Here is a 27,540-nt window from a genome sequence, read left to right on the forward strand (position 1 = left end):
TACTCGTTACTTTCAAAGTAACTAGTTATTAGGGAAAGTAACTTTGGTTTTACTCAGAATTCTCTTGTTAATGTGTTGCTTCCATAACTTTGCCAGTCTTCTAGCTTGCTTACTTGCCACAAGTGCACTGTGCCACCTACCAATAGAAAGGAAAAGATAATGTGCATATTTCCACGAGAGAAATCCCACGCCTGGACCGTCATTGACTGCTGCCATGATTCTAGCCTACGTCACAGCGTCATGTGCGCCTTTTACATCCAACACAAAAACTGCAGTCGTGGTGCTTTCGATTGTACTCAGAACTCGGAAATTCTGCCTTCTGAATAGGAAGATGTAGGTAAGACCAGACTGCAGATGAGCTGCATACAGGGCTGGACTGGGACAAAAAAATCGTCCTGGGCATTTTGACTAGAGACCGGCCCACCATTATAGGAAAAATCATAAAGCCTTTGAATGAAAACAAACGCTGTTGTGACAGTGATGTGCACTGTTTTGATGGTATATATGCATCAATCTATCAATCGTTTGTTGTAAGATTCAGATAATTATTTAATAACAGCCAGACATTTTAAATGAGAATAAGAAAGTATTTCTTTGTGCTCCCCTCTCCCTGTTAATGCCCTACCTGCCCCCCTGGCAACACTTTGCTAGATCCGCACCTGCACAGTTACCAGCTGTCAGCTACCTAAAAAAAGGATCCTGGGGTTATTTGTCTCTCAGAAACAGTTCATACCTTCCCTTCAACTCATTCATGTCACCTAAAAGGTTAACCTGTTTTTCCATCACCTGTTCAGCTCTGATGATCCAGTAAGGACATCTCCTGGTTTCATCTTCATGTTTCCCTCTCACCAGATAACCAAACCGATATCATGACCAGCAGCTTTTTTGCAGCTGTGGCTCCAGCAAACATCAGCTGATACTAGAAATTAATATTAAATAAATTCTAACAACAGCTGATCAAGCTTAAACGTGCTGCTGTTGTTTAGCGCGACATCCGCTGGTTTCCTCTTTCGGCGCAAAGTGAGCGATAAACAAACAAGAGAGAAAAGACGATCAGCTGATCATTGATCAGTTTCATGATTGAAGTAGAAACGGGAGAGGGAGGGTGAGAGAATGAGAGAAGAAGAGGCAGCTGTGCAGCGTAAAGACAGAATAACTCCAGCTTTGTGCCTTTTTCATTGTAGCTGAATTACAGGACAAACTGTTCCTTTTCACCTCAATAAGAAACGCGTAATATTTTCTCTGAATACCAGACGGGACGGTTGGCAACTCTAATAACTTATGAACAAAATAAAGTTCAACATCACTTCATAGCACCCACCCAGCTGTATAGAAACTCCGTCATGCTAGCTAGCACGCAGTAGGAAAAAGTCAGAATAACGAAAATAAACTCCACCTAAACTTGGTTCATATCTGACCCAGATAGACTGCAGGTCATAACTTCTTACCTGAAGTTCAGTTCACACTTGGACCGGCGGCCGCCTCGGGTCTCTTTTCCTTCTGCGTCCCTTTTCCTTCATCCACCTGCTGGCCTCCACCACTTGCTAATGTTACTGAATCTGTGGAAACTCCGCGATAGCCACCACACGAAGTAACGAGTAACGACCCTATCTAAATCCCAGTAACGAGTAACGCGTTCCTGATTTTGGCATAATAACTAGTTACCGTGCTCGTTACCACAATAATAACGTAGTCCCAACACTGGTCGTTACTCGTTACTTCGTGTGGTGGCTATCGCGGAGTTTCCACAGATTCACCCACCACTTTAATCACACTCTAGATCTTGTTTTAACATATGGCATAGAAACTGAACATTTAACAGTGTTTCCTGAAAACCCTCTCCTGTCTGATCATTTCCTGATAACATTTACATTTACAATAATTGATTACACAGCAGTGGAGAGTAGACTTTATCAAAGTAGATGTCTTTCTGAAAGCACTGTAACTAAGTTTAAGAATATAATCCACTCACTGTTATCATCTTCAATGCCCTGTACCAACATAGAGCAGAGCAGTTACCTGAACGCTACCCCAACAGAGGTTGATTATCTTATCTTATTATCTAATAATTTTACTTCTTCACTACGTACGACTCTGGATACTGTAGCTCCAGTGAAAACTAAGGTCTCTAATCAGAAGTACCTGACTCCGTGGTATAATTCTCAAACACGTAGCCTAAAGCAGATAACTTGTAAGCTGGAGAGGAAATGGCATGTCACAAGAAGATCATCATTTAGCCTGGAGAAATAGTTTGTTTCTTTATAAGAAAGCCCTCCGCAAAGCCAGAACATCTTATTATTCATCACTGATTGAAGAAAATAAGAACAACCCCAGGTTTCTCTTCAGCACTGTAGCCAGGCTGACAAAAAGTCAGAGCACTGTTGAGCCAACAATCCCTTTAACGTTAACTAGTAATGACTTTATGAACTTCTTCACAAATAAAATTTTTTATCACTAGAGAAAAAATTACCAATAATCATCCCACAGATGTAATATTATCTACAGCTACTCTTAGTACCATTGATGTTAAGTTAGACTCTTTTTCTCCAATTGATCTTTCTGAGTTAACTTCAATAATTACTTCCTCCAAACCATCAACGTGTCTTTTAGACCCCATTCCTACAAAACTGATCAAAGAAGTCCTGCCAATAATTAATGCTTCGATCTTAAATATGATCAACCTATCTCTACACTGAAAAAAAGGCCATGTTGGATTTACTTGATTCAATAGTGGACATTGGTTGCACACAAATGTTTTGCTTTGGCAGAAACTTAAACAACTGAGTTAAATCACAACTTTTTCATATTCACTAAACCTGTGCATTTTGTGTTCATAAAACGCGATTGAAACATGTTTAGATGAAGTAAGTTGAGCTCTTGGAATATTTTAATGCTTCACAATTTTGTCGTTTTATTTCAACACTATTCAATAAATTTTACCCCACTACTACTTGGTCACTTAAATACTACATGTTGTTTTCATATTACATAATGTTCAACAAAGTCTAGATTAATAAAAATTGAATGGATCTACAACAACTACCATCCTCCTCTCTTTATCCTGGTTGCAGGGGGGCTGTGAAATAACCCTGAAGTGACAGGTTACAAGACAGGGTACACCCTGGACAGCTCACAAGTCTATCACAAACAACCATTTGCACTTACATTGACAGGTAATTTAGAATCACCAATTAACCAAACTCTAATAACTGCATGACTTTTAACTGTGGGAAGAAACCAGAACACCCAGAGAGAACCCAGTGCAAACTAGCCAGATTGTGGATTTGAACCCAGGACCTTCTTACTGTGAAGCAACAGCACAACCACCATTTTTTGTACGTTTTTGGCCTTGACAGGTTAAACCACAATAAATAGCAATAGCATACACGTGGTGTGTGTGTAGTTGTCTGCCTCCAGTGACTCCAGTGATTTTCCTGCAGTTTGACATCTCGTGCGATCTTGTGAAGTTTCATGAGTTCAGAAACTAACCACTCTTACTAGAATGTATCATGTCATCTCAACAAGAACAAATTAAGTTGTTGAATTTCGTACAGATCCTTCATGATTTAATTATGTTCATAGAAACATGAAATTATTGTGTTCAAATTACAAAGTTAGACTTTTTTAATGTAACAACCACCCAATTTACTTTTTTCGGTATACCAAAAAAAGTACAGGCGGCAGCTCGACTTGACTGAGATAGATACCTTCCTATAACCACGATCCAAAGCGCACAAGACTGAAATCCCGTGCAGTGTCGCAGTAAGTTATTGACTTACTTCACTCGAACATGATATGACTAATTTAATCTAGCCTCTCTGCATATCATGTAGTTTCTACACTATATAGTTACACTTAACTTTAAAGCATGAGGCACTTGTGTTAAATACACGCAAGATGCTTACGTAAATCCAAGAGCTGGCCAATCCCTTTTTTTTCCGTGTAATAATCAGCTATGTACCACAGGCCTTCAAGCTGGCTGTAGTTAAACCTTTACTCAAAAAGCCATCTCTAGACCCAACTGTCTTAGCTAATTATAGGCCAATATCCAACCTTCCTTTCATATCAAAAATCCTTGAAAGAGTAGTTGTCAAACAGCTAACAGATCATCTGCAGAGGAATGGCTTATTTGAAGAGTTTCAGTCAGGTTTCAGAGCTCATCACAGCACAGAAACAGCTTTAGTGAAGGTTACAAATGATCTTCTTATGGCCTCTGACAGTGGACTCATCTCTGTGCTTGTCCTGCTAGACCTCAGTGCAGCATTCGACACTGTCGACCATAATATCCTATTAGAGCGATTAGAACATGCTGTAGGTACTACAGGTACTGTGCTGTGCTGCAGTGGTTTCTATCATATCTATCTAATAGACTCCAATTTGTGCAAGTAAATGGAGAGTCCTCTTCGCACACTAAGGTTAATTAATTATGGTGTTCCACATGCTTCACCTTGGCAGTATCATTAGAAGACATAGTATACATTTTCACTGCTATGCAGATGACACCCAGCTCTATCTGTCCATGAAGCCAGATAACACACACCATTTAGTTAAACTGCAGGAATGTCTTAAAGACATAAAGACCTGCATGGCCGCTAACTTTCTGCTTCTTAATTCAGATCAAACTGAGGTTATTGTACTCGGCCCTGAAAATCTTAGAAATATGGTATCTAACCAGATTCTTACTCTGGATGGCATTACCTTGGCCTCCAGTAATACTGTGAGGAACCCTGGAGTCATTTTAGACCAGGACATGTCCTTCAACGCACATATTAAACAAATATGTAAGACTGCTTTCTTCCATTTGCTCAACATCTCTAAAGTTAGAAATATCCTGTCTCAGAGTGACGCTGAAAAACTAGTTCAACTAGTTGCTGGATCTGGAGAGTGAGTTATTCAGGAAGGACTCTCCCCAGCATTAACTGCTCTGTTACCGTGCCACCTTAATAAAATGTTTAAATACCACAACCACAACTTAACATGTGCACAAGTAATGAATGAATGTCAGTGGGGTGTCTTTTTTTAAATCAAATATCTCAGCGCTCCAAAAATGTTTAAAAATCATCTAAAAGATGTATTTAACACTTGCATGTTATTAATAATTTTACTGATGCAAATGTGGGTCTTTCTAAAGGTTTACAGCCGCTCATTCTGTGATGACCTCAGAGGTAAGAAGGCTGAAGCTCAGCAGCTGATTGTCATCAAAGAAAAGATCAAAAAAGATGGTATGTTCGGATTTTAATTCTTTCATTCTGAATAAGCATACTGTACATGTTAAGACAACAGAACAGTTTATCCGCCATATTTTGATAGTTAACAACAGATAAGTAAAAATAATAAAATATTAACATTTGTACTCATTTCTGTGTACAGTATATAATTTAATGTCTGTGCCTTTGCCATACAATGCAAGAAAAGACGACTAGAGTTTCTTCTTTGTCACACTGGACTTCCTCAGACAAATGGGAAAAATCAGCTAAAGTTCAGTTTACTGGCTTGTTTTGCAGCTTCTTCATTGCAGCTTCATCTTCATTAGCAGGTGCAGTTTGCTCAGTTATGTTTTTAGGACTTCTTCTCTGTCAGCTTAAATGTTAAGATTAATCTGTATTTATTCCAATTTCCTCATGGAAAAAGATCAGACTCACTGATTAACAGGACAGATGATCAGAGGATCAGAGTTTTTACCACCATCATTACTGCCGGGACAGAAGAATGGGTAGAGTTTCTCAGTGAAGGAGAAGCCAGAAAAGGAATATATCACATCTACATCATCTACATCATGAAAGGACACCAGACCCTCCTCATAATCCACAAACACCCCCACCTTCTGAGGACCAGACTGAAGAGGGAGATGGACTGGAAGGTCATCAACTGCTACACAAATATTTTCACATACTCCTACAATCCAGTAACCATTTTTAGGACTCAATGTCATGACTTCCTTCCTGTTGACTGACTCTCTGGCCACTCCTAAAGCCCATTCAGTCTTGTCGTTAACCTGAACCTCAAAGTAAAATCTGCCTGAAGATAAACTCTGCTTTCCTAAAACAATGGGAAATTCAGAAAATCTCTCTGGGTTGTCTGGAAGATCATTCTCCTCTTGACCACAGTGTACTTGTTTTCCATCATCAGACAGGATGAGATAAGGATGTGCTGTATCAGGATCGAGAGTCACATCCACTGCATACTGCTGGACCCTCTTCAGTTCAGCCTCAAACAGCTTCTTCATGTCTTTACTGAGAGTCTCCTTCAGCTGATCCACAGCTCTCACCACAGCTCTCACCACAGTCCCCTCATATGATGGTGGATGGATACTGACCTCTGTCCAGTCCTTGGTGGCTGGAACAGCTTTCAGGGATGAGAAGCTTTGGAGGAGGTGGAGGTGATCTTTAGAGCGTGAGAGCTGCTCCACCTCAGAGCTTCTCTTCATCAGCTCAGAGATTTCCTGTTCCAGATCTTTGATGAAACCTTCAGCCTGTTTCTCTGTTGTTTCCTGTTTCTCTTCAATCTCCTTTATGAACTCATTCAGACGTCTGTCAACAGACTCCTTCAGAGCAGTGAAGACCTGAACACCTTCTGCTTTCTCTCTGTTTGCAGCATCTTTGCTCATCTTCACTGACTCTTTGATCTCCTGAATCTTCATTCGTCTCTTCATGATCATCTGTTGAATTTCAGCCTCAGTCTTCCCCAGTTCTGCTTTCTTTACTTCATATTCTTCTCTCAGAGGAACAAACTCATGAGTCTTGTGGTCAAAAACACAGCAGAGCATGCAGACACATGTCTGATCGGTCTTACAGAACAGCTCCAGAGGTTTATCATGCTTCATACACATCCTTCCTTCCAGGTTCTCCTCAGGATCGATCAGCTGATGTCTTTTCAGCCGTGAAGCTGTCAGGTGAGGCTCCAGGTGAGTCTGACAGTAGGAGGCCAGACACACCAGGCAGGACTTCAGAGCCTTCAGTTTGGTTCCAGTGCAGATGTCACAGGGAACTTCTCCTGGTTTGGCAGCTTGTTGCTCTGAGCTGCTGCTGCTGACTTTCTGCTGAGCTTCAGATCTAAACTCCGAAACCATCTCAGAGATGAAACTGTTGATGTGCAGCTCAGGTCTGGTCTGAAAGATCTTTTTACACAAAGGACACTGACACCTGTCACTGATATCCCAGTGTTGACTGATGCAGCTTTTGCAGAAGTTGTGTCCACATGGTGTGGAGACTGGATCAGTGAAGACATCCAGACAGATGGAGCACAGAAACTGATCTTCAGATAGAAGACAGCTGGCAGCAGACATGTCTGCACTCTGAATGAGAAAGAAAATAAAATATTTTTATTTTAAATTCAGTTTTAATCATATTTAAAGAAGACTTGTTCTGCTTTTTCTTCCTTTCTGTCTTATGTCTCCTTTTCCAGTGCTGGATAGTCAAGATAAACATGATGAAAGTTTGAAATAATAAAGTCAGTGTATGTGAAATTAATCCCTGTGATCCCAAAGTTCACATGTCACACTGCTCTAAATAAAAAGTATCACACAGTTCTTTTAGTCTTAGATCTGTTTGAAGATAGAAATCGAAGGGATGATGTTGAATGTCATCAGTGTGAATGCCCCTGAGAGCTCAAGTTAGTCTCTCTTCTGATTTCTATCCCCAGACCACCGGGCAATGGAGAAAGCTAACCAAGAGGTATAAGCTGCCCTTTGGTGTTTTGCCTCCTTTAACCAGTCCTCCTGAGCTTCAAACTGTCCTGATCAAATACACACATGACTTCCACTGCTCTCTCTACTGGTCTTTCCCCATTAAAGTCTTTACTGGGTTACCCACTAACATAAATCATCTGCTGTCAAAGATGGGATTACTGTTTCCTCACTACAACATCTTGCATGTTGGTAGTTAGGGAGGTCCACATGAGAAGGCCCTCTAAGCAAAATAGACGTCCGGCCAACCACTGGATCCCAGCACCAAGATACCGCCCATGTCAGAAAGTCTGACCAAAAAGTCCACAACGTATGTGTCTTTACAATACAAGTCAAAGAAACTCTCACCCTTTAAAATTTAAAACAATGTGAATGAACAAGTTGCTGTGAAAGTGAGTGTCATGAGTTCACTTACCAATGTTTGTAAAGACTCTGCTGTGTTGTTGAGGAAAACCTGATGGATCCAGTTGACCCTGAGATTAGAGATTTAATTGTAAACTTCATTGTCTCTGGAGGATGATCCACATTTAGACTTTTAAACAGTTCAATCATGATCATCTGTACTCACCAGTGTTGGAGAGAAGCTCTGCTGTGCTGATATGAAAGGATCAGTGAGCTCAGTTTAATGTTCCTTTGAAAAGAAACTGATTCCGCTCAAGTGAATTTCTATTGTTACACATGCTTTTAGTTTCATCCTTCATTATCATCCAACTTTCATCAGTGGAATGTCATCCATCTAGAGTTTTGTGTCACATCTTACTACATTTATTTTAATGGTTTATTTAATTCTAATAATTTACAATACACTGTATCGGTTCCCACATGGTTCAACAACCAAAGAAACAACAAAGTTTATCACTTTTCAGCCAATCACAGCTCAAGATTACCAAAGAGTTGTCCAAATAAGAAAACTCATGTTTGTCACAGAAGTGGGTGTAGGGTTGTTTTTGTATTTGATGTTTGATTCCTAAACTGTGAAAGAGGAGAGTTTAAATGTAGACATTTAAAACAGCCTGATCATGGTCACCTGTATAAGCTGTGTTGGACAGAAGCCCTGCTGTGTTGTAGCAAAAGACTCAATGAGCAAAGTTTTAGGTTCTTTTAAAGAGAAATAGATTTTTGCTCAGGTGTATCTCTCACTTTCATTTCTGAATTCTGACGCTGAATTTCTCATCCTTCAGGTTTTCCCCCACCTCTTTCAGCAGGTGAGAGACATTGTTTACCAGTAAACATTCAATTGGAAGTGAAGCTCATTGTAATGTTGTAAATATCTTTAAACTGGTGTTGTAACTGCTTTTTTTTCAGGGTGGGGTAAACTGCACATCATGCATCTTTACTGACTTTAAAAAAAAATAAGAATTGGGTGCACAACTTTGAACTTATTTAGGTTTTTCTCTAAACGTAGTCAAGTTTACATACAGGCTCAAATATAAACATGCACGCCACTAATAAATGTCTCTTTTGGCAAGTTTCCTTTTGATCAGCAAGCTTTTGAACTCTGGCTAGATATTTGCAGAGAATCTCTTTGGTAGAAATGCAAATGCCAAGAGTTTCCTGATATGGACTTAACCCACACATTTTCAAAGAATTTCACAGCAAATCAGCCCCAGAGCATGATTTATGACAGTTCTTAGGTCCAATTGACTTTTCTCACCCAAACATACTCATCATTGTGTCCGAATAATTCCATCTTTGTCTGATCTGACCATAAAAAATTCTCCAGAAGACATTTAGCTTGTCCATGTAGTCAGCTGTGAATTTTAGTCATTGGACATTGGACACTTTTAAAACCCGTCTAAAAACCCAGTTTTAATCCTTGACTTTTAAATCAGAATGAGCTTGTATTACTTTTATTTATCTTATTTCTTACTCAAATCTTCTAATTTTATGATTCTTTTTCTTAACTCTTATCATGTCTCCCTTTGTTTTTATTTCTCTCAATTATCTTAAATACACCACCTTGGTCAACGGTTCTTGTTTTAAATGTGCTATATAAATACATTTGACTTTGACTGGTTTGTAATTTTTCAAACTTTACTCTTTCTTGTAATTCCCACGCGTGGCCACCAGAGGGCAGAAAAGACTCCAAACACCTGAAACACGACGAGCTTTGAGGTGGTCCAAGCAAAGCGCGATCCCGAAGTATCGCGATACTGGCAGGTTGCAGGGAGCCTTCTGCGACGCTCCTGTAGGCTTTTATTTATTTTTCTCTCGCTGAATTTTACTAAAATGACATTTTTATTTGACAACGTATCAGTTAATAATTGAAGAGATTTTATTTTAGACCCGCAGCGGTGAGCACGGAGCAACATGGAGGTCGCTGAAGGTAAACAACAACAACAGCCAGTGAAATGATGCTGAGTTAGCCTGGTTAGCTTCAGGAGCTAACGTAAATAAAGGCTCCGCAGTGCTGTTTGTGCTGCTGGATCATTTCAGGTGCGAAGTCTGACAAACACAGTGGAGACTCTCGGTGGTGACTGCATTCATGTCAGAGGAGATAGTTGTTGTTGTTCTTCAGGTAAAAGTGAGGAGATCTGCCCTCATCCTGTGATATGAGGCAGGTGAAATGTTTCCCCCCCCCTCCTTTTAACTCATCGGGATCTTTGAATTCAGTAAAGGCTGACTGCACCCGGCTCCTCCTCAGTATAAACAGAAATGCATATTATTAAAAACACGTGGATCTTTAATTTAAGCTTTTATTCTTATTTATATGAATGTGTTGAGCAGGTGAAATCTCATTAAACCGATGAGCATGGACATTAACGTTAAATAAACAGTGAGTGTTTACAAATCAAATTAACACTGATGACGTCCTCACTTTCTTCCAGGTGTGAGTGCCGCCACGCCCACGGAGGAGATGAATGGTGCCGGGAACCTGATGGACTTCCTGGATGAGCCTTTCCCCGATGTGAGCACGTACGAGGACTTCCACACCATTGACTGGCTGAGAGAGAAATCCAGGGACACAGACCGCCACCGTAAGGTGTGTGCTTCATCTATTCCTCTCCCTCCTCATTGTGAGGCGTGACACATGACGCGTGAGCTTTTATTTGAAATCCACACAGCAAACCTGTAAGTTGATCCTGTGTTTCTGCAGATCACCAGCAAGAGCAAAGAGTCCCTCTGGGAGCTGATTAAGAGCCTGCTGGACGCCTGGTCGGGATGGGTGGTGATGCTGCTCATCGGCCTCCTCTCAGGTCAGGCTCGCCGTGTCTCTGATCTCCTCCTCCTCTTCGTGCTGCTGGGCTTAAAGTTCCCAGGCTTCATCTATCTAGCTTCCTTTTTACCTTTATTTCTGTTTCTTACTCTGTTGTTGAAGCTGCAGACGTCTCTCTGGATGTCCGAGCAACACCGGAAGAGAAACAGGAGCAATCTGAGAGTGATGAAGGTGTCTCTGAGGTGGAATGACTCCTCCCCTTCTCCTCCACAGGGACGCTGGCCGGCGTGATCGACCTCGCCGTGGACTGGATGACGGACCTGAAGGAGGGTGTGTGCCTCTCGGCGTTCTGGTACAGCCATGAGCAGTGCTGCTGGACCTCCAACGAGACCACGTTTGACGACCGGGACAAGTGCCCACAGTGGCAGAAGTGGGCGGAGCTGATGACAGGCCACGCCGAGGTTGAGTTGCCCGCTTTTAGTGGTTGTGTGTGTTTCTTCAATGAGTGGACAGAGTGATGAGCTAACTCTGTGTTCTCTCAGGGAGCCGGAGCGTACGTGCTGAACTACTTCCTGTACATCCTATGGGCTCTGCTCTTCTCCTTCCTGGCGGTGTCGCTGGTGCGAGTGTTCGCTCCGTATGCCTGCGGGTCGGGAATCCCGGAGGTAACAAACTTTTTCACTGGATAAACAAATTCAATCAGTTGGAGTTGGCTCAGTTCATTTGAGCAGGCTTCTAATGAGGTGTGTTACTTGCAGCAGGTGGCATTAGGCCACGCCCCCATGCAGATACAGGAACTGAAGCCATGACACAGATGGTTTTTAACAGTTTTCCTGCGGGACTTTTTAAATGGAGTCTGATTGCGCTTTCAGCCGTGCGTTCGCTCTCACATGTCTCCGTCTGTTTGCATGTTTTGTGCAGATCAAGACGATCCTCAGCGGCTTCATCATCCGGGGCTACCTGGGGAAGTGGACCCTGCTGATCAAGACAGTCACGCTGGTGCTGGCCGTGTCGTCGGGCCTGAGCCTGGGGAAGGAGGGTCCTCTGGTCCATGTGGCGTGTTGCTGCGGAAACCTCTTCTGCAGCCTTTTCTCCAAGTACAGCAAGAACGAGGGCAAGAGGCGAGAGGTATGCTGCGGAAAAAACACTCCTAACCTTTGACCTTTTAAGGGCAGTAAGATTTCCTCACAGTGTGCACGCTCTCCCCTCGATGAAGGAAAAGTCACGTAGATGTATGTGTGTCTGCCTCCTGCAGGTGCTGTCGGCGGCGGCGGCAGCTGGAGTGTCGGTGGCGTTCGGCGCGCCCATCGGAGGAGTTCTGTTCAGCCTGGAAGAGGTCGGCTATCAGACCGGACACAGAGTATCTGTAGCTCCTCCTCCTCCTCTCTCCTAACGATGTCCTGTGCTTCCTCCTGCAGGTCAGCTACTACTTCCCTCTGAAGACTCTGTGGCGCTCCTTCTTCGCCGCACTGGTCGCAGCCTTCACGCTGCGCTCTATCAACCCATTTGGAAACAGCCGCCTGGTGCTCTTCTATGTGGAGTACCACACGCCGTGGTACATGGCCGAGCTGGTGCCCTTTATCCTGCTTGGCGTCTTTGGCGGCCTCTGGGGGACTCTCTTCATCCGGGCCAACATCGCCTGGTGCCGGCGGAGGAAGACCACACAGCTGGGGAAGTACCCGGTCTTGGAGGTGATCGCCGTGACGGGGATCACTGCCCTTCTGGCTTACCCCAACCCATACACCCGCCGCAGCACCAGCGAGCTTATCTCAGAGCTCTTCAATGACTGTGGCGCGCTCGAGTCGTCGCAGCTCTGCGATTACGTCAACAACCCCAACATGAGCCGGCCGGTGGACGACATCCCGGACCGCCCGGCGGGACCTGGTGTCTACAACGCCCTGTGGCAGCTCACCCTCGCACTCATCTTCAAGATCGTTATCACCATCTTCACCTTCGGCATGAAGGTCAGTGCGAGGAAGACGATGGGCTGGAAGTCGGTGTTTGTTTCCTGTTTCTGTTTCTCTGAGCGGATCTCTTTCCTCCTCAGATCCCCTCGGGTCTCTTCATCCCCAGCATGGCGGTCGGGGCCATCGCCGGGCGGATCGTCGGGATCGCCGTGGAGCAGATGGCCTACCATCACCACGACTGGATCATCTTCAAGAATTGGTGCCGGCCCGGCGCCGACTGCGTCACGCCAGGACTGTACGCCATGGTGGGAGCCGCCGCCTGCCTGGGTGAGTGCACCGTTCACCCATTAGAAACTTTAAGATGTAGACATGATGAGGCCTTGTGTCAGGCCTGCCTGAAACAAGCTGTTTTAGCTCCTCCCCTTTTAACCCAAGCTTTGTTCTGATTGGCTGCCCCTGGTAAACAGCAGAAACTTCTCACACTGTGAATGGTTGAATTAAGTCTCCTCCTGTGATGAAGCAGCTGTGTTTGTGTTGCTTCAGGCGGTGTAACGAGAATGACCGTCTCGCTGGTGGTCATCATGTTTGAGCTCACCGGCGGCTTGGAGTACATCGTCCCCCTGATGGCCGCCGCTGTCACCAGCAAGTGGGTGGCAGATGCATTCGGTAAGGAGGGCATCTACGAGTCACACATCCTGCTAAACGGCTACCCGTACCTGGACGTGCGGGACGAGTTCACCCACCGCACGCTCGCCACCGACGTGATGCGTCCCCGCAGGAACGACCCGCCGCTGGCTGTCCTCACGCAGGACTCCACGACAGTAGAGGATGTGGAGACGCTGATCAAAGACACGGACTACAACGGTTTCCCCGTGGTCGTGTCCAGAGAGTCAGAGAGGCTCATCGGCTTCGTCCAGCGCAGAGACCTCACGCTCGCCATCAGTAAGTCAACCGCAAATGCACGTTAGTCTTTAGTGAATCCGATCAAAAGGTTTCCACTGACTCCTCCCCTCGATCCATCCACAGAGAACGCCCGTCAGAAGCAGGACGGCGTGGTGAGCAGCTCAGTGGTCTACTTCACCGAGGACGCACCGCAGCTGCCGGCGAGCAACCCACAGCCGCTTAAGCTGCGACGCATCCTCAACCTCAGCCCATTCACCGTCACCGACCACACGCCCATGGAGACCGTGGTGGACATCTTCCGCAAGCTTGGTCTGCGCCAGTGTCTGGTCACCAGGAGCGGGTAAGAGCACGCCAAATGCCATCTGCTGTTACAGCCTGAAATATGGAAACGGTTGAAAATTCTCTTTTTTCTTTTTTCGCCTGTCCCATTTATGTTCTTTTGCCATCAGAATTATTGTCTAAAGGCAAAGAAAGATGCCCAATGGATTAACTTTACCAAATGGACCATCCCGGCCTTGCCGTATTGGTCTGTTTGATTGACCTTTGTTTTTATTGTTTATTTTATTTTATTTTCACTTGCTACACACGGGACAGACATGACTGGGGGAAAGAAAAACAGCGGGGAAGAGGAACGGTGATAAAAGGCAAAAACCAAAAACAAACAAAACAAACAGACAAAAAATACATATATCAGTCACCTGGATCACCTGTTGAGAAAGAAAAAAGAAAACAAGAAAAAAAAGAGAGCAATATAATAAACAACATCATCGTGATGATCTATGTGAATATAACAGTAAATACTAAATATTGAATATTATTGTGCAGCACATAGGATCGACAGCACACAGTGTGCTTTGAGGTAGGAGCCAAAAAGGGTGTAGTTTGTGTGTGTGAGCACCCGTGTGTACACCTGTGAGCATGGACGCGCTTGTATTCAAAAGGTGCCTTCATGTAATGATCTGCTAGAGGGTTGAAACTTCTCAAAGAAACGGGGTCAGATTTCATTCAGGAAGCACCTACAAAGTCCTGAAAACATAGTTTCACTTTGTTGGTGACAAACTGGATCATTTGCAGTTGTCCTGCCACCAAAAATACTGTGAATACCTTGACTTTAGCAGTGACGTTCATCAGTAAAAACCGTTTGTAGCTCAGAAGCTGATCTGTATCATTCCTTTAAAATGTCAGAGAAGGATTCTCTCCAGTCTGCAGGAAACAGAGAAGCAGCAGCTTCATGTTTCCTGCTCACCTCTGATGTCATTGGCTGCTCTGTTGGTAAGAGCAGCCAGTATTTCAGGGCTTTATCTAGAATAATAGAGATCGGGTGTTCGGTGCAGTGTTTTCTGTTCTATGTGCCAGTCTTTTTCTAAATATACAGTTTAAAAAAAAAAGATGAGGAAGGTGAAGCTGGGCTGAAGTTTTTAAGGTCATATTTCTGCAGCAGCCGGCTTAGCTTAGATCAAAGAGATCAGCAGCTTTTTCATTAGGTTATTTTAAGGTCAAACGGCTCCCTCTAGTGACTCAATGAGATCATTTGTGTTAATAGTTATGAAGCAAAGTGACATAAATAATTGTTAAAACTCCTAAAACCAATTAATTTATGACTTCTTTAATCGTTATTACATCTTTATTACCTCTGTTACTTATTTTAAAAAAATAAAAAATGAAAATAGGTCTCCTATAACCAAGATTTAAATAAACCCAAATGTATTCAGTGTTTACTAGGGATGGGTATTGATAAGATTTTCACGATTCCGGTTCCATTTTCGATTCTGTTTAACGATTCGATTCTTTATTGATTCTTTTTTTAAAAAAAAGGAGAACCCTAAGGTCGATTAGCTTAGAACTTTGATCTTCTCTTTGAACAAGATAGAAATTTAGGAGTAACGTGGCCTTACAAACCCAACAGTGAGATCTTAAGAGATGCAGCCTATGGCTCTTCAATGGGGTGTCACAGGGTCCCCGGGGAAAAAAATTGTAAATGTAAAATAAATATTCTTCTGTAGCAATAACAAAGTATAACATAAATTATTCTGTAGCAATTACACAAGAATATCCAGTAATGTCCCTGCCTACAATTAAACACATTACTGAAAATCGAGGGCAACTGCTGTGGCAAATGGGTGCAAGGCTTTTACCACAAACTTAGTCACTGCTCGGTGACATTCGTCTATCCTGGCCTGAAAGGAGACGCTACCGGTAGACTGCAGTGAGAACTGCCAGCATCTGAGCCAGACTCTGTCTGTCTGTCTCATCATGGTCACCTAAACGCACAGTAATGGCAGGTTTTGTAATAAGGCAGATCGCACTAACATAATATGCACTGTTAGTTGGTTATTTACCTGCCGCATTAACAGGAGAGGAAGTGCAAACGTTACCGCTGCTGCTGGGCTGAGATTAACGAGTCCGGAGCGGAATTAAAAACACGGCATTCATTTAAGGTCATCGGGTGTTTTGTGAGCAAATGCTTTTGCATATTCGTAGTGTTTCCTCCCTTAAATGAAATATCTACTTTTCAAGTATTGCAAGTTGCCCTGTTGTCATCCATTCTCGTAAAGTATAATCAAACTTTTGAGCCGCCATGTTTCCTGCCAGGTAAATGACGCTCCGCAACGGGTGACGTCATTCGGGGCGACTGGAATCGATAAGGGAATCGTTTGCAAAAATGGCAAACAATTCCAAGGAATTGAAACAGTGGGAACCGGTTCTCAACAAGAACCGGTTTTCGATACCCATCCCTAGTGTTTACTCACTTATATGAGAGGTCAGCTGGTGTTTAGAGGTCAGGACACTTTGTGATCCAGCCCGCAGTGTCCATGCTTTGCTGTTTCTGCCAGGAACAGCAACAGCAAAGGAAGCTGAGTCTTAGACTCAACTTTCTCCTGTAGTTGATTGATCTGTGTGATCAGAGTGGCTGTCAAGCTGATCTGGTTGCAGTTTCAGTTTGTCTCCTCTAATCTGCACATTCTTCCTTTACTCATCACATGGGCAACGACCTCTGACCTTTGTTTGCATCCCTCCTCTGCAGGCGTCTCCTGGGCATCATCACCAAGAAGGACGTTTTGCGTCACATGGCCCAGATGATGAACCAGGATCCAGAGTCCATCATGTTCAACTAGCGTGAGAGGCGGGTTTACTGCCCTGATGGTGTAAATATGTCAAACTGGAAAGATGACGCCACGCTGCTCTGCTACCTGTGAAAAGCCCCTCCCACCTCCCTCAATATCCTCCCCCCCCCCCCCCCCCCCCCCGCAGTGGCAGGAAGGCTTTAAAACATAGTGAATCCACCTTAACGTCGTTCATTTGCTGCTGCTCGTTCAGTTTAGAGATTCAGATGAAGGGAAACTGCGACTTCAGGGCAGTGTGTGTGTGTATGGAGTGAATCGCAGGGTTAACGATCATCTCTGATCATATTTAAATGAAATTTGGACCTCTGAGGCTCCGTGATGATTGTTTTTATTGATTCATGGTGTAGGTTTTAGAGATGATCTCATTCAGAAGGGTGTCTTTATTCTGCCTAGCTTTCCTCTCTTTTGGAGCTCAAACAGCTCTGTGTGTCAGATGTGTATATTTAGCCCTAAAACACTCAGACTTTATAAAGATTTATAAAGTTTTAACATATTTAACATATTTGGTGAAGTGCTATTCCCCAAATATCCAGATCCAGACCTGTTGAGTGATCTTCAGGCCCGAAACGTCAACATATTTAGAAAGTTTAGCTCTTCTTTGAATCCAAATTCAACTTTATTGGTTAAGAAAATGCACTACAAGTATCTATGAAACACACACACTTCTGAATGAGATGATATTCAGTCATAACTGGAAAATGATCATGTGTATCTTTAAATCTGGAGGTGAAATGGGACCAGCTGTGAGGGTCACACACATCTGGAGCTGATTTTATTTGAAGTTGAGGACTTTGTTGCACTTTGTCTTTTTTTGTTGTACGCGTTGCTGCCATATTTATATATTACTGCTGCCTGTGTTCATGCGTCTGGTGGACATGCCAGCTCCCTCAAACACTAAACCTTGTTTGTTTGTTTGTTTTACTGTAGCATTGGTTGTTCTTCTAATTACCAGCCAATCAGATTCTTTGCACAGAGAGGAAATCACAAAGCTCTCCAACTAAACTCCACCCATAAAAATCAAAAAGCAACCCTGATCTTAGAGGATGGGTGTGCACCTCTGAACCGCTTCCAGTCATCTCAGCTGTTTTCCTCATAGAGACGACCTCCCCTGGACCCTGAATGACCAGCTTTGACCTCGGTACATATCCATAAAGTTGTGGTTTGATGACCTTTAGAATAGTTTTGGGGTTTTCACAAGTTTATCAGATCAGAGAAGAGCTAAAGGCTTCATCCTGGTTGAATTTCAGTGGGTAACAAGTTAAAATGCTCTGTGGTTGTCATGTTTGACCTGATTGCACAAAGATTTAACATCTAATTTAACACCAAACCAGAAAACTTAAAAAGCAAACAGCGTCCATTAGAACAGCTCCCAGAGCAGGCAGCTCAGAGTGTTTCTTTCCTGCACTGCAGGAGGGGGAAAAAGCTACTTTTCATCATTTTATTTGCTGCTGAGGCATTTAATCCACATTATTTCTTTGGTACTACATTTATATTTGATATTAATGATCAAAGCTGTAATCTGCAGGAGAGACGGCGGCTGCAGCAGATTTTACCCCTAAAGCAGCTGAAAAGACTCTTTTCTTCTCCTTGTTGAGGAGATGGTTTGAAGACATCTGACGTTTTATTTATTTATTCAGTGTTGAAGGTGTTTGTTTTGACTAATTTAAAGAGAAGATGGTCACTAAAGGACTTTTAGAGAGCTGTGTCCAAATATCAGTGGTGCTGGAAGCGGTCCAGAGCTGCACGAGGAGGCGATGGAAGGAGCTTCGTTTCCTCCTCTAAGTTCCTATTTAACAATATGAAACCTGCTTTAGTTGCTCTAAAAGCTCCCACACATACTCACAGGCCATAGTTCTAGTTCAAATAAGCTAATCGATCTCTTTCTTTTAATCACAAACTGGATTTAAAGACAAAGCAAAGGGAAAATGTTGCCAAGTCACTCATAATTAAAGGCCATGTGAGCGACGCTTTGCTTTTCACTCTAGTGAATCATCTAAGAGAAGCTAAGTCAGAGAAACTGTGTGTGTCTGCGTGTGTGAGCCTTTACAGCAGCGGTTTCATACCCACCAGTCTGATGCTGCTTTAACACTTTAAGGTACTGTGAGCTCCCGTTATGTAAACTGACATTAACTAACTGTTACCATGTGAGGATGTGATAATGTGTCCACGAAGGTCATTTTAAAGCTGATCTGAGCACGCTCAGTGCTCGTTGTGTTTGTGTTGGTGTGGAAAGACGCGGGTGCTGCTGACACTCCACACAGACGAGAACCTTTGAGGGAAACTCGTCCGTTTAGTGTTTTCTTTGACAAATGCCAACAGAATGTACCGGAAAGCTCTCTGTGCTGTAAATACTGAACGTTTAGTGTTTGTTAAGTTAGTGCGTTTCAGACACGATAACATCAACTCCACGTTTTATTTGAATGGTGGGTGGTTATGAGGTAGAAATCACACATCTGCACTTTTGTTTGTGGGCTTTGGAAATAAAGGGACTGAAGAACAAACGAAAACTTTGAACTTAACCTCAGAATAAACTCGACTCTGAGTCCTCCTTCCCTTTTTTATTTATTTTTTACTTAGAAGCTTTTAAAAACTCTAATCACACAGAATCAACAGTAATTTAATCAAAACTGGATCCATTTTTTAAAAAATATTAAAAATATTTACTCACTGTTTCACATCAGGGGGATCAGTAAAGCATCCACCTGTTTAAATGAACTGGATTAGTCCACCAGATGGCGCTGGTCGTTCAGACCTCCTGACAAGCCTGTCTGTTTCCTGCCACAGTCCAAACACGTCCACATTAGCTTCGCCTAATTTAAGTGTGGTTATTTCTCTGACTTCACCTGTCGCCGTGGGATACGCTCCAGCCACTCTGTGACCTTACAAAATAGATACAATAGATCAAAACAGACAGTCTGCTCTGAAGTGAGAAGCATTAACTCCTTTCTTAAAGATAATCAAACATTAAAAGCAGCCTGAATCCAAACAACGCCATAAAAACTGTAAGATTAACACCACACATTTGTATTTATTAAGATTTCTGATGTAACACAGCCAGTAATCTTTCAAGAAAGAGTCTGTGTCAACAATTTGTGGAGTGGACACTTCCTCCTCTTTGGTTGCTCTCTCCATCTCCAACTCTGTAATAAAAACTCTTCCTCTGCACTGTGTTAGAGTTTTTCTGTGTTTTCTGTTTGTTTGTTTTTTTCATTTGGATCTTGCTTTTATTATCTCTAATTATCTCTTATGCAAACAGAACTGTCTGAGCACATTAATATCTTTACATATTAACCGTTTCATTCTGTGTTTCAATACCAACTTTTTGATCTGCACAAAACTGCTTCTGCATCAAAGCAGTAAGATTAACATGGTGCAGTTTATTAGAGCCAATCTTAAAGCTGCTGCTTTTACCTTGTGTCATTACTATTCACAGTTAAAACGTGTTTTCTCTGTAGCTATGAACAGCTGAACTCGTGTTCTTGTTGTACCGCGGACAGAGGTGACAGCACAGCGGTGGTTTTCCAGAGCCAAGATGGTCTGAGCATTGCACTTGAGATAAATCCACATTAACCACAGGGAGACACATCCCGATGTTAAGACCGCCATGTTTATAAACCTGACCGTGTAGACTTCCTTTGAACTTCCTGTATGTGGTCCATGATGTGGACATCAGCTGTGTTTGTCAGTAATAGCCCTACACAAAGCTTACTACACTTTAAAAGATACATAACTGCAATATTATTTCCATTTCAGGCTTTTTTATGTGTTTGATTTTAGAGTCCACAGACGCACCAACAGCAGTTTTTATATAAAAACACCAACTTCTCCTGAATTTAATTGATGTTTATGTTTCTGAGGTAAAGGTGTTTCCCTCCTGGTTTTCCAGCCATCTGGGTGACACAGAGACAGTACTTCTCAAACAGGAAATTCTGCAGCTCCATGTGGAATTCCGTCAGGAAGTCCAGGTCGGTGTACATGACCTGGAGCAGCACCAGCATCTCCGCCTCTCCCCACTGCCTGTCAGCAGCACCACAGTATATGTGTGTGAGAGTGTGTTTTATGTGGGTTGGCACTGACCGGTTGTCAATGATGGGAGTCTTTTGTTTTTTTAGATGTTCTCACACTTCTTCCATCACCTGCAGGGACATACAGCAACAGAGACTCAGTGCTGCCCCCAAAGGCAAAACAAAGCAACTACATGTTTATAAAAACCTGTTATATCCTCAGTCTGACTGATATTTATGTTGTTATTACACAAACAGCTCTTTAATTTGCAGTTACATGTGTGGTGTTGGAGTCTTTATCTGGCAGCACGCTCAGAAACTGGCCACAAATGAACTAATAATACAAGTGAAACTTGTTGTTATGATACTTTAATAACGTTTTTATATTATGACAAAAATATGACAATAATGACACATTAAGTCATAACATTGAGCATTTGTATTACATCGCTGGATACAAATTAAAAAAAGAGTGAGCAAGTCATAATTATGATATTTAGGCTCATTACTGTCTGATATGAGGCATTAAGTCATTGTTAATTATTAATTAGAAGATGCTAAATCCTAATTTTAAGATATGATGAAGGCAACGCTTCTTATAAGTATATGAGGTCCAAATATCAAAAGAAAGACATTCATGAGTATGACAATAAAGTTCATTATCATACTAAAGTCATCTCATATGAGACACTAAATGATTGTTATGAGAATTTCCATCAAACCTGTGAGATACTAACTTGTAATTAAGAGATAATAAGTAATTGTAATGAGTGAACTATCCAGCTTGTTCCACAGTATTTTAGTTTCACTTTGGTGTTATTTTTCCCTGATGTGAAGACACATCCCTGATAGGGCCCTGGCTGTCACATGGCTTATTCATGACTCTCTTGAGATGGACGAGGCTCTTTTAACCACATAGAGGTCAGACCCTCACTCTGAAGCTGCAGGGGCGTTCATGAAACACGGAAACTTACTTACTTACATCATTCCTGATTTCTTAGTTTTTGTGTATTTGTCATGCTTACATGTTCCAGATCATCAAACACATTTAACACTAGACAAAGATAACACAAGTAAATACAAAATCATTTCTTCACTGAGTGAAAAATGCTATCCAAACCTACCTGCCCCTGTGTGAAAAAGTGATTGCCCTATAAACCTCATTAATGGTTCTTGTGTGACTCTTGGTAGCAATCAAGTGTTTGCGATTACTAGCAATGAGTCATCACTGTGGAGGATCTTCAAGATCAGCTTTTGTCTCATCAGTCCACAGAGTATTTTTGCCCAGTCTCTTTCTTATTGTTGAATCATGAACTCTGACCTTAACTGAGACAAGTGAGCCCTGCAGTTCTGTAGATGTTGTTCTGGGTTCTGTTGTGACCTCCTGGATGAGTCATCAGTGCACTCTTGGAATAATTTTGGTTACCCGGTCACTCCTGGGAAGGTTCACAACTCTTTCAAGTTTACTCCATTTGTGTAAAATGGCTCTTTATTTGGTTCACTGCACTCCTGAAGCCTTACAAATGGCTTTTTAACACTTTTCCAGACTGATAGATGCCAGTGACTTTGTTTCTCAGCTGTTTCTGTAGCTGTTTCAAATCTTTTAGCCTGCCTCATTTTGTCATACATGTTCTGTTTTAATTCAAATTGAACTCAGTTTTCCAAAAATGTGGTTAATCACAGCTGATTTGCAGTGAATTTCTTTTTCACACACGGCCAGATATGGATAGCTTTCTCCCCCTAATAAATAAAATCACCATTTCAAAACTGAATTTTATATTTAGTTGGCTTATCTTTTAAAAAGAATATATTAAAATTTGCTTGATGATCTGAAACATGCAAGTGTGACAAATATGCCAAACAAATCTAAGAAATCAGCACATATACAGCCCTTACGTTCACAGTGCGCATAGTGACTTCTTCTGAGACTTTTAGACAACCGGATCAAAATGCAGGCCCTGTCTCTAACCTTTGAGATCTGCAACAAGCAGTGGTCTCCAAACTCAGTTCTCTCTAACTTCTCATTCACCATAAAAACAAATAAATATTTTTTGTTGTCATCTCGGAGCCAAGTTGGGCCCGGCCTGCTCCAGAAACGAAAATGACACCTCTTGACTCTGACAGGCACACCTTGAATTTTTAAAAGGGGTCACCTGAGGCTGACGGGAGAGCCCTCCCAACCATGTACGCCCTCCTCCGGCTGTAGTTGCGCGTTTCTGCCGGGAGGTGTCGCGACTATGCGGCTTCACTCGACTCGCTGCAGGACTCTACGGCGTCTGGCAGGGGTCATGATTTGATTTACTACGGCAAATAATAATCTTCCCCTTTTTCATTAGCAGCGGGCAGCTCGTCAGTTAGAGAGGTGAGAGGTTAGAAGCGCAGAGATGGCGTGAGCTGCCAGAAGATTAAGATTTCACCAGCGAGGAAGTGATCGCCGAGCCCCACGGAGGAAAGTAACGGTAGTTTGTGGCCGGAGGCAGCATCGCCACTTCTGACTTTTTTCCCTGGGAACGAGTCAGTCCATCCGGTGAGTGGATTTACAGCCGGTCGCTGAATTAATAACTAGTTAATTAAGCCGCCAGGAGTCCGAGAGACAAGTTAGAGGCGTTCACGGCTCTCCTGCGGGGAGAACAGGGTTGAATTTCCCCGCATAGCTAGCACCAGCTCGGCTGTATTTTTGGATAGAAAGCAGGCTATCAGCGAGCTAGCAGCTGAAGCTAACAGCTCAGTTAAACTGTCCTGACACCTAACTTAATGGTCACCTGTGTTAGCGCCCCTTAACGGCCCGTTAGCTGAAAGCACAGAGGCACTGCTAAGACCACGCTAGGATCTGGAGGTCAGCAGGCTGGAGTCTTTTAATCTGGAGGTGATAGTTGTGGAAACTTGGCTCTAATTCTCGCTTTTTTTGTTCTCCCCCTCATTAAATCACAGCAAAGCTGTGCAGGAGAATGAAGCCCAATGCCGGGTACAGCCCTCCGCAGCAGGACAGCCTGGAGCTCTCTCCTTCTTCCACATTAGCTGCCTCCTAAGCACAAGCGCCGCGTACGAATCCTGCTGCAGGTCCTGCCAACTGTAACACCTCTGCTGGACCACAGGTGAGGAGGAGCGAGGGGGGAAAACAAGACCACCTGGGGGAGTCTGCTTCCTGCAGCCATGGAGGAGGAGGTGGAGGCGGTGAGCATGGAGTACCTGCTGGAGCAGGTGACGCAGAAGGACCTGGGGAAGAGGCTCCAGGTGGGCCAGGAGGTCATGGAGCTGATCCTGGATGAGGAGAGGTCCCCGGAGCTGGAGCAGGACCAGAGCATGCTGGACAGGATGGTGGACTGCGTGGCCAGCTCCTGGGTCAATTCCAGCAACTTCAAGGTGAGCAGAGCAGCAGCAGCTGGAGGGTGAGATGGGGTAAAAAGAAAAAAAAGATCCCAGTCCTCACATCTGTCAGCATGCTTGTGAATACAGCACTTCAGCCTCAGCTGTTGCAGTACAGAGGGAGTGGTGCTTTTATTTAGTTGTGAAACTCGGCTGGAGAAGTGCCCTTAATATAGAGTGTTGGCTGGGTGTGTTAACTGTAACACACCATTTCATTAGGTTTCTCATCCCTCACTGAGTGTCTTTAATAAAAAAAAGAGCTGAATGGCTGGTCGTTTTGGGAAGGAAACACTCAGTTTAAGTCACGATGAGAGCCACTGTATTCCTTCTGAGAAGGTGGGGAATTCCTGAGCTGTGGAAACCAAAAATATTAAAACCGACCTGTAATAACATGGCTTTAAACAGCTCGATAAAATAGAGAATTGGCCAAACAAAGCCCCACTAAATACAAGTGTGGTGTTTATTCTGTTATCTTTACCCTCCAGATGTGTTGTAATGTTTGGCTTCCTGTTGACAAATGACACATCTTTGTAATGTCAGCTGATGTCCTGAGAAATGACTGAAGTTAAGAGTTGAATTTCTGGTTAATTTTAGGACCAGGATAAGTTATTAACAACTTAGTGATATGCAAAAGTCTTCTTGGGGTAAGCTTTGAAAATGATGGTGAAAGCCTGCTGAGCAGTTTTCAGTGCTTCTTGGTTTCAGATTGTGTTAGTGTACGGTGCCATTTGAAGGAGATCTGACCATCCTTTCTGTTAAATAGAAGAAAATAGAGTCCAGAATTCTGATTTATTTTATTGTCGTTTTTTAAGGTGGTACTTTAAGTCTTCCTGCCTCTTATTTCCCACCTCGTTTGTGTGTTTGAGCCTGAAACCGCTCGATGCTAATTACCGCAGCTCCTCGTGGAGCGCTGCTCTGTCTGAGAGCTGATGAATAACCCACCAGCCTGTTTACCTTCAGCTGCAGTCAGCCCGGTTCCCCGTGCTGCTCGATTAGCATGCTGTATATGGACGTTTGCTGCTGCCGCCGCTGGTGCTGGTTAATCAGTAGAGATGGGAGTAGTGCACAGTAATGTAGAGCTGCTTTAAGCTGATGATGTCACTTTTTAATGCAGCGGTGCCAGAGAGGACGAATCAGAGTCGTGCTGACTCCACAAATATGCAAAATAAAACAAAAACAACCATCTGCTGTTTAAGTTTGTGTAGTTTAAACAAACGAAACTGTCAATGAACCCTCGTGTTTCACGCCGGTCAGATAGAAAGGTAAATGTGCCAGACTTAGCCAAACAGATGCTGAATAAAAGCACATAATTGATTAATCGATTAATCATAGAGCATCTAAGGACAGTTACAGAGCTCCTGACCCTGATGATGGATTTACTCAACTGTTGCCATTTTTCACCAGCTCTGCTTCTTATACAAACTACATGTAGCTACCCAGTTCTTTTCTAATATTACTTATTAAAAATGTCTTAAAACTCAAAGCCAGACTGTGGGAACAAACCGTCCAACATATCTGAGGCTTCTGTAATGTCTCTCAGGTTTCCTTCATATATGTTCTTCTCGTGGTCGTATTTTTGTTGGGTTCAGTTAAGTTCACTTTTATTTATATAGCAGCAATTCACAGCAACATTCAGTTAAAGACCGTATAATAACACAACGAAAACCCCAATAATCAAACGGCCCCCCTATGAACAAACATTTGGCGACAGTGGGAAGGAAAAACTCTCTTTTAACAGTACGACTAGTTGGAGTTGAGGGGAGGAAGTCAGGACAAATTTATGGATTTGTTTCTGATATAGGTAGAGTCTGTGTTACCTGATTTAATAGAAGGTTTTTTTCCTGTCTGATAGACAAAAAAACCAAAACAAACGGTGTTAATATTCAGTGAATGAAACCCCCAATGGTAAAAATGCTTTGGTGGAAGACCAGATGGTTTTTTTTAAATAAACATCTGTTTTACAAAATAGATGTTTGCACCTTTGTCTACCAAATGAAACCCTCTGATGTGAATCACAGCTCCTGAACGGCTGCTGAATTTTTAGTCTTATTAACTAAAATGCCGGATTTTTCACTGGAGTCTGGTGTGGCATCATTTCACTCAGTAGTAAGAGCAGCAGACACATACGGACCAATCGTATTGCTGCATCCCGCGCTGCCCTGGAAACACAGCCTCCTGTCCGTCCTGGTGATGTCTGTGGGGCCGTAACGAGGACGGCGAGGCTCCCAGGCGAGCACGGCAGAGGCAAGCTTAATTTACCAGCACCCATTAGCCCAGTTTCCTGCTCTGTGTGAGCGAGCCAGCAGGTCTGACAGAGACTCAGCTTCCAGCCAGTCGCTGCCGTTAACAGGGCACTAAAACCTTCCAGCGCTGAGTGTGAAGGATGGAGGAGGGCTCCTTCACAAGCTGTTAGGATAATGGCTCGTGTTAATCGATCACAGGCCTCTGATGTAAATTAAAAGGCAGTCCAGCCAGCTGTAAATACAGGCTGCTTATGAGCAGCCTCTTATGGCAAAAGTGAAGTGCTTAAACATGAGGGAGGGATTTAAGATGATATGAATAATGGACACATGTTTAGATTCATCTCCACATTGATTTCTTCCTCTCTTTAGTGGATCAAATGTCAGAAACACTCATTTTATTTGTAGTAGTCGAATTATTCAAATGTCACCACAAAATCCAAAGATATTTACTTTATCATCATGTTGAAAAGCAGCAATTCTCCCTCTTCACATACTCATGTCCAGATGTTTTTGGGTGATCTAAAGGTTAAAGGTCATATTTTGGACTACATATCTGCTCTTTGTGATATGATATGGAGCTGAGAGTAGAAAACACTGTGATAAACTGAGTGTTCAGAGCAGTCTGAAACCTGAGCTTTAGCTTCACTGGGATTGTGTTTACATATTTGAAGTGTTGGCAATGTTTAATATGAATCCCCACTTCTTATTCGGGAGACATGTGACAGTAAGTAAGAAAAAAATTTAAACAGATCCCTGTAAACCTGAAAGTGTTTTTCATAATCCAGATTATTCCCACTCAGAATGAACCACAAATCTCCATCAGTCTGCATACGGTTATAAAAGTGAGTCTATAATACCTTAGTTATAAGATGTCAAAGCATTTTCCTCATATTTCACAATTAATTCATTGCACAATTAATAAACAAAAGTGTATTTTATGTAAGTGAGACCTACCCCAAAATAAGTGACCTCAGTGGCTTTCCTTTAGTGGACACCAACAGATTTCATATGCAGGGAAAAAACTGTTATCAGTTAATCATTTTAGTCACTTCTAACATCATGATGTATTTAATATTTTTTGTCAGAATCAGTGAAAATACCCATCTTTTACTCTTTTATAGATACACAGTCGATTTATTAGTAAGCAAACA

At 42.8% G+C, this 27,540-nt stretch overlaps 3 protein-coding genes across 5 annotated transcripts in view; 2 read left to right on the plus strand and 1 right to left on the minus strand.

Annotated features, from left to right (window-relative positions):
* Window positions 1-5,138: 5,138 nt before the first annotated feature.
* Window positions 5,139-7,297, minus strand: LOC120746353 (E3 ubiquitin-protein ligase TRIM39-like). Its single transcript, XM_040051834.1, has one exon. It carries the CDS (start codon window positions 7,283-7,285, stop codon window positions 5,639-5,641), a length of 1,647 nt encoding a protein of 548 aa, XP_039907768.1. The 5' UTR covers window positions 7,286-7,297; the 3' UTR covers window positions 5,139-5,638.
* Window positions 7,298-9,795: 2,498 nt separating this feature from the next.
* clcn4 (chloride channel, voltage-sensitive 4) lies at window positions 9,796-19,946 on the plus strand. Its single transcript, XM_040051829.1, has 13 exons — window positions 9,796-9,872; window positions 9,969-10,010; window positions 10,513-10,667; window positions 10,782-10,881; window positions 11,115-11,302; window positions 11,384-11,506; window positions 11,763-11,969; window positions 12,097-12,177; window positions 12,260-12,805; window positions 12,889-13,075; window positions 13,292-13,690; window positions 13,775-13,991; window positions 16,677-19,946. Exons 2-13 carry the CDS (start codon window positions 9,995-9,997, stop codon window positions 16,765-16,767), a joined length of 2,310 nt encoding a protein of 769 aa, XP_039907763.1. The 5' UTR covers window positions 9,796-9,872; window positions 9,969-9,994; the 3' UTR covers window positions 16,768-19,946.
* A 3,033-nt stretch (window positions 19,947-22,979) lies between these two features.
* LOC120746348 (CLIP-associating protein 1-A-like) overlaps window positions 22,980-27,540 on the plus strand; it is a 53,579-nt gene continuing 49,018 nt past the window's right edge. The window contains exons 1-2 of one of the 3 annotated variants that reach the window (XM_040051826.1): window positions 22,980-23,307; window positions 23,712-24,143. In XM_040051826.1, the coding sequence (XP_039907760.1) occupies window positions 23,934-24,143 (210 nt within the window). In that variant the 5' untranslated portion in view covers window positions 22,980-23,307; window positions 23,712-23,933. The remainder of the gene's footprint in view (window positions 23,308-23,711; window positions 24,144-27,540) is intronic. The other 2 variants (XM_040051828.1, XM_040051827.1) reach the window with 2 other exon arrangements.

This window comes from Simochromis diagramma, unplaced genomic scaffold, assembly GCF_900408965.1.
Source record: "Simochromis diagramma unplaced genomic scaffold, fSimDia1.1 OVJJ01000107.1, whole genome shotgun sequence".
Taxonomy (NCBI): Eukaryota; Metazoa; Chordata; class Actinopteri; order Cichliformes; family Cichlidae; genus Simochromis; species Simochromis diagramma.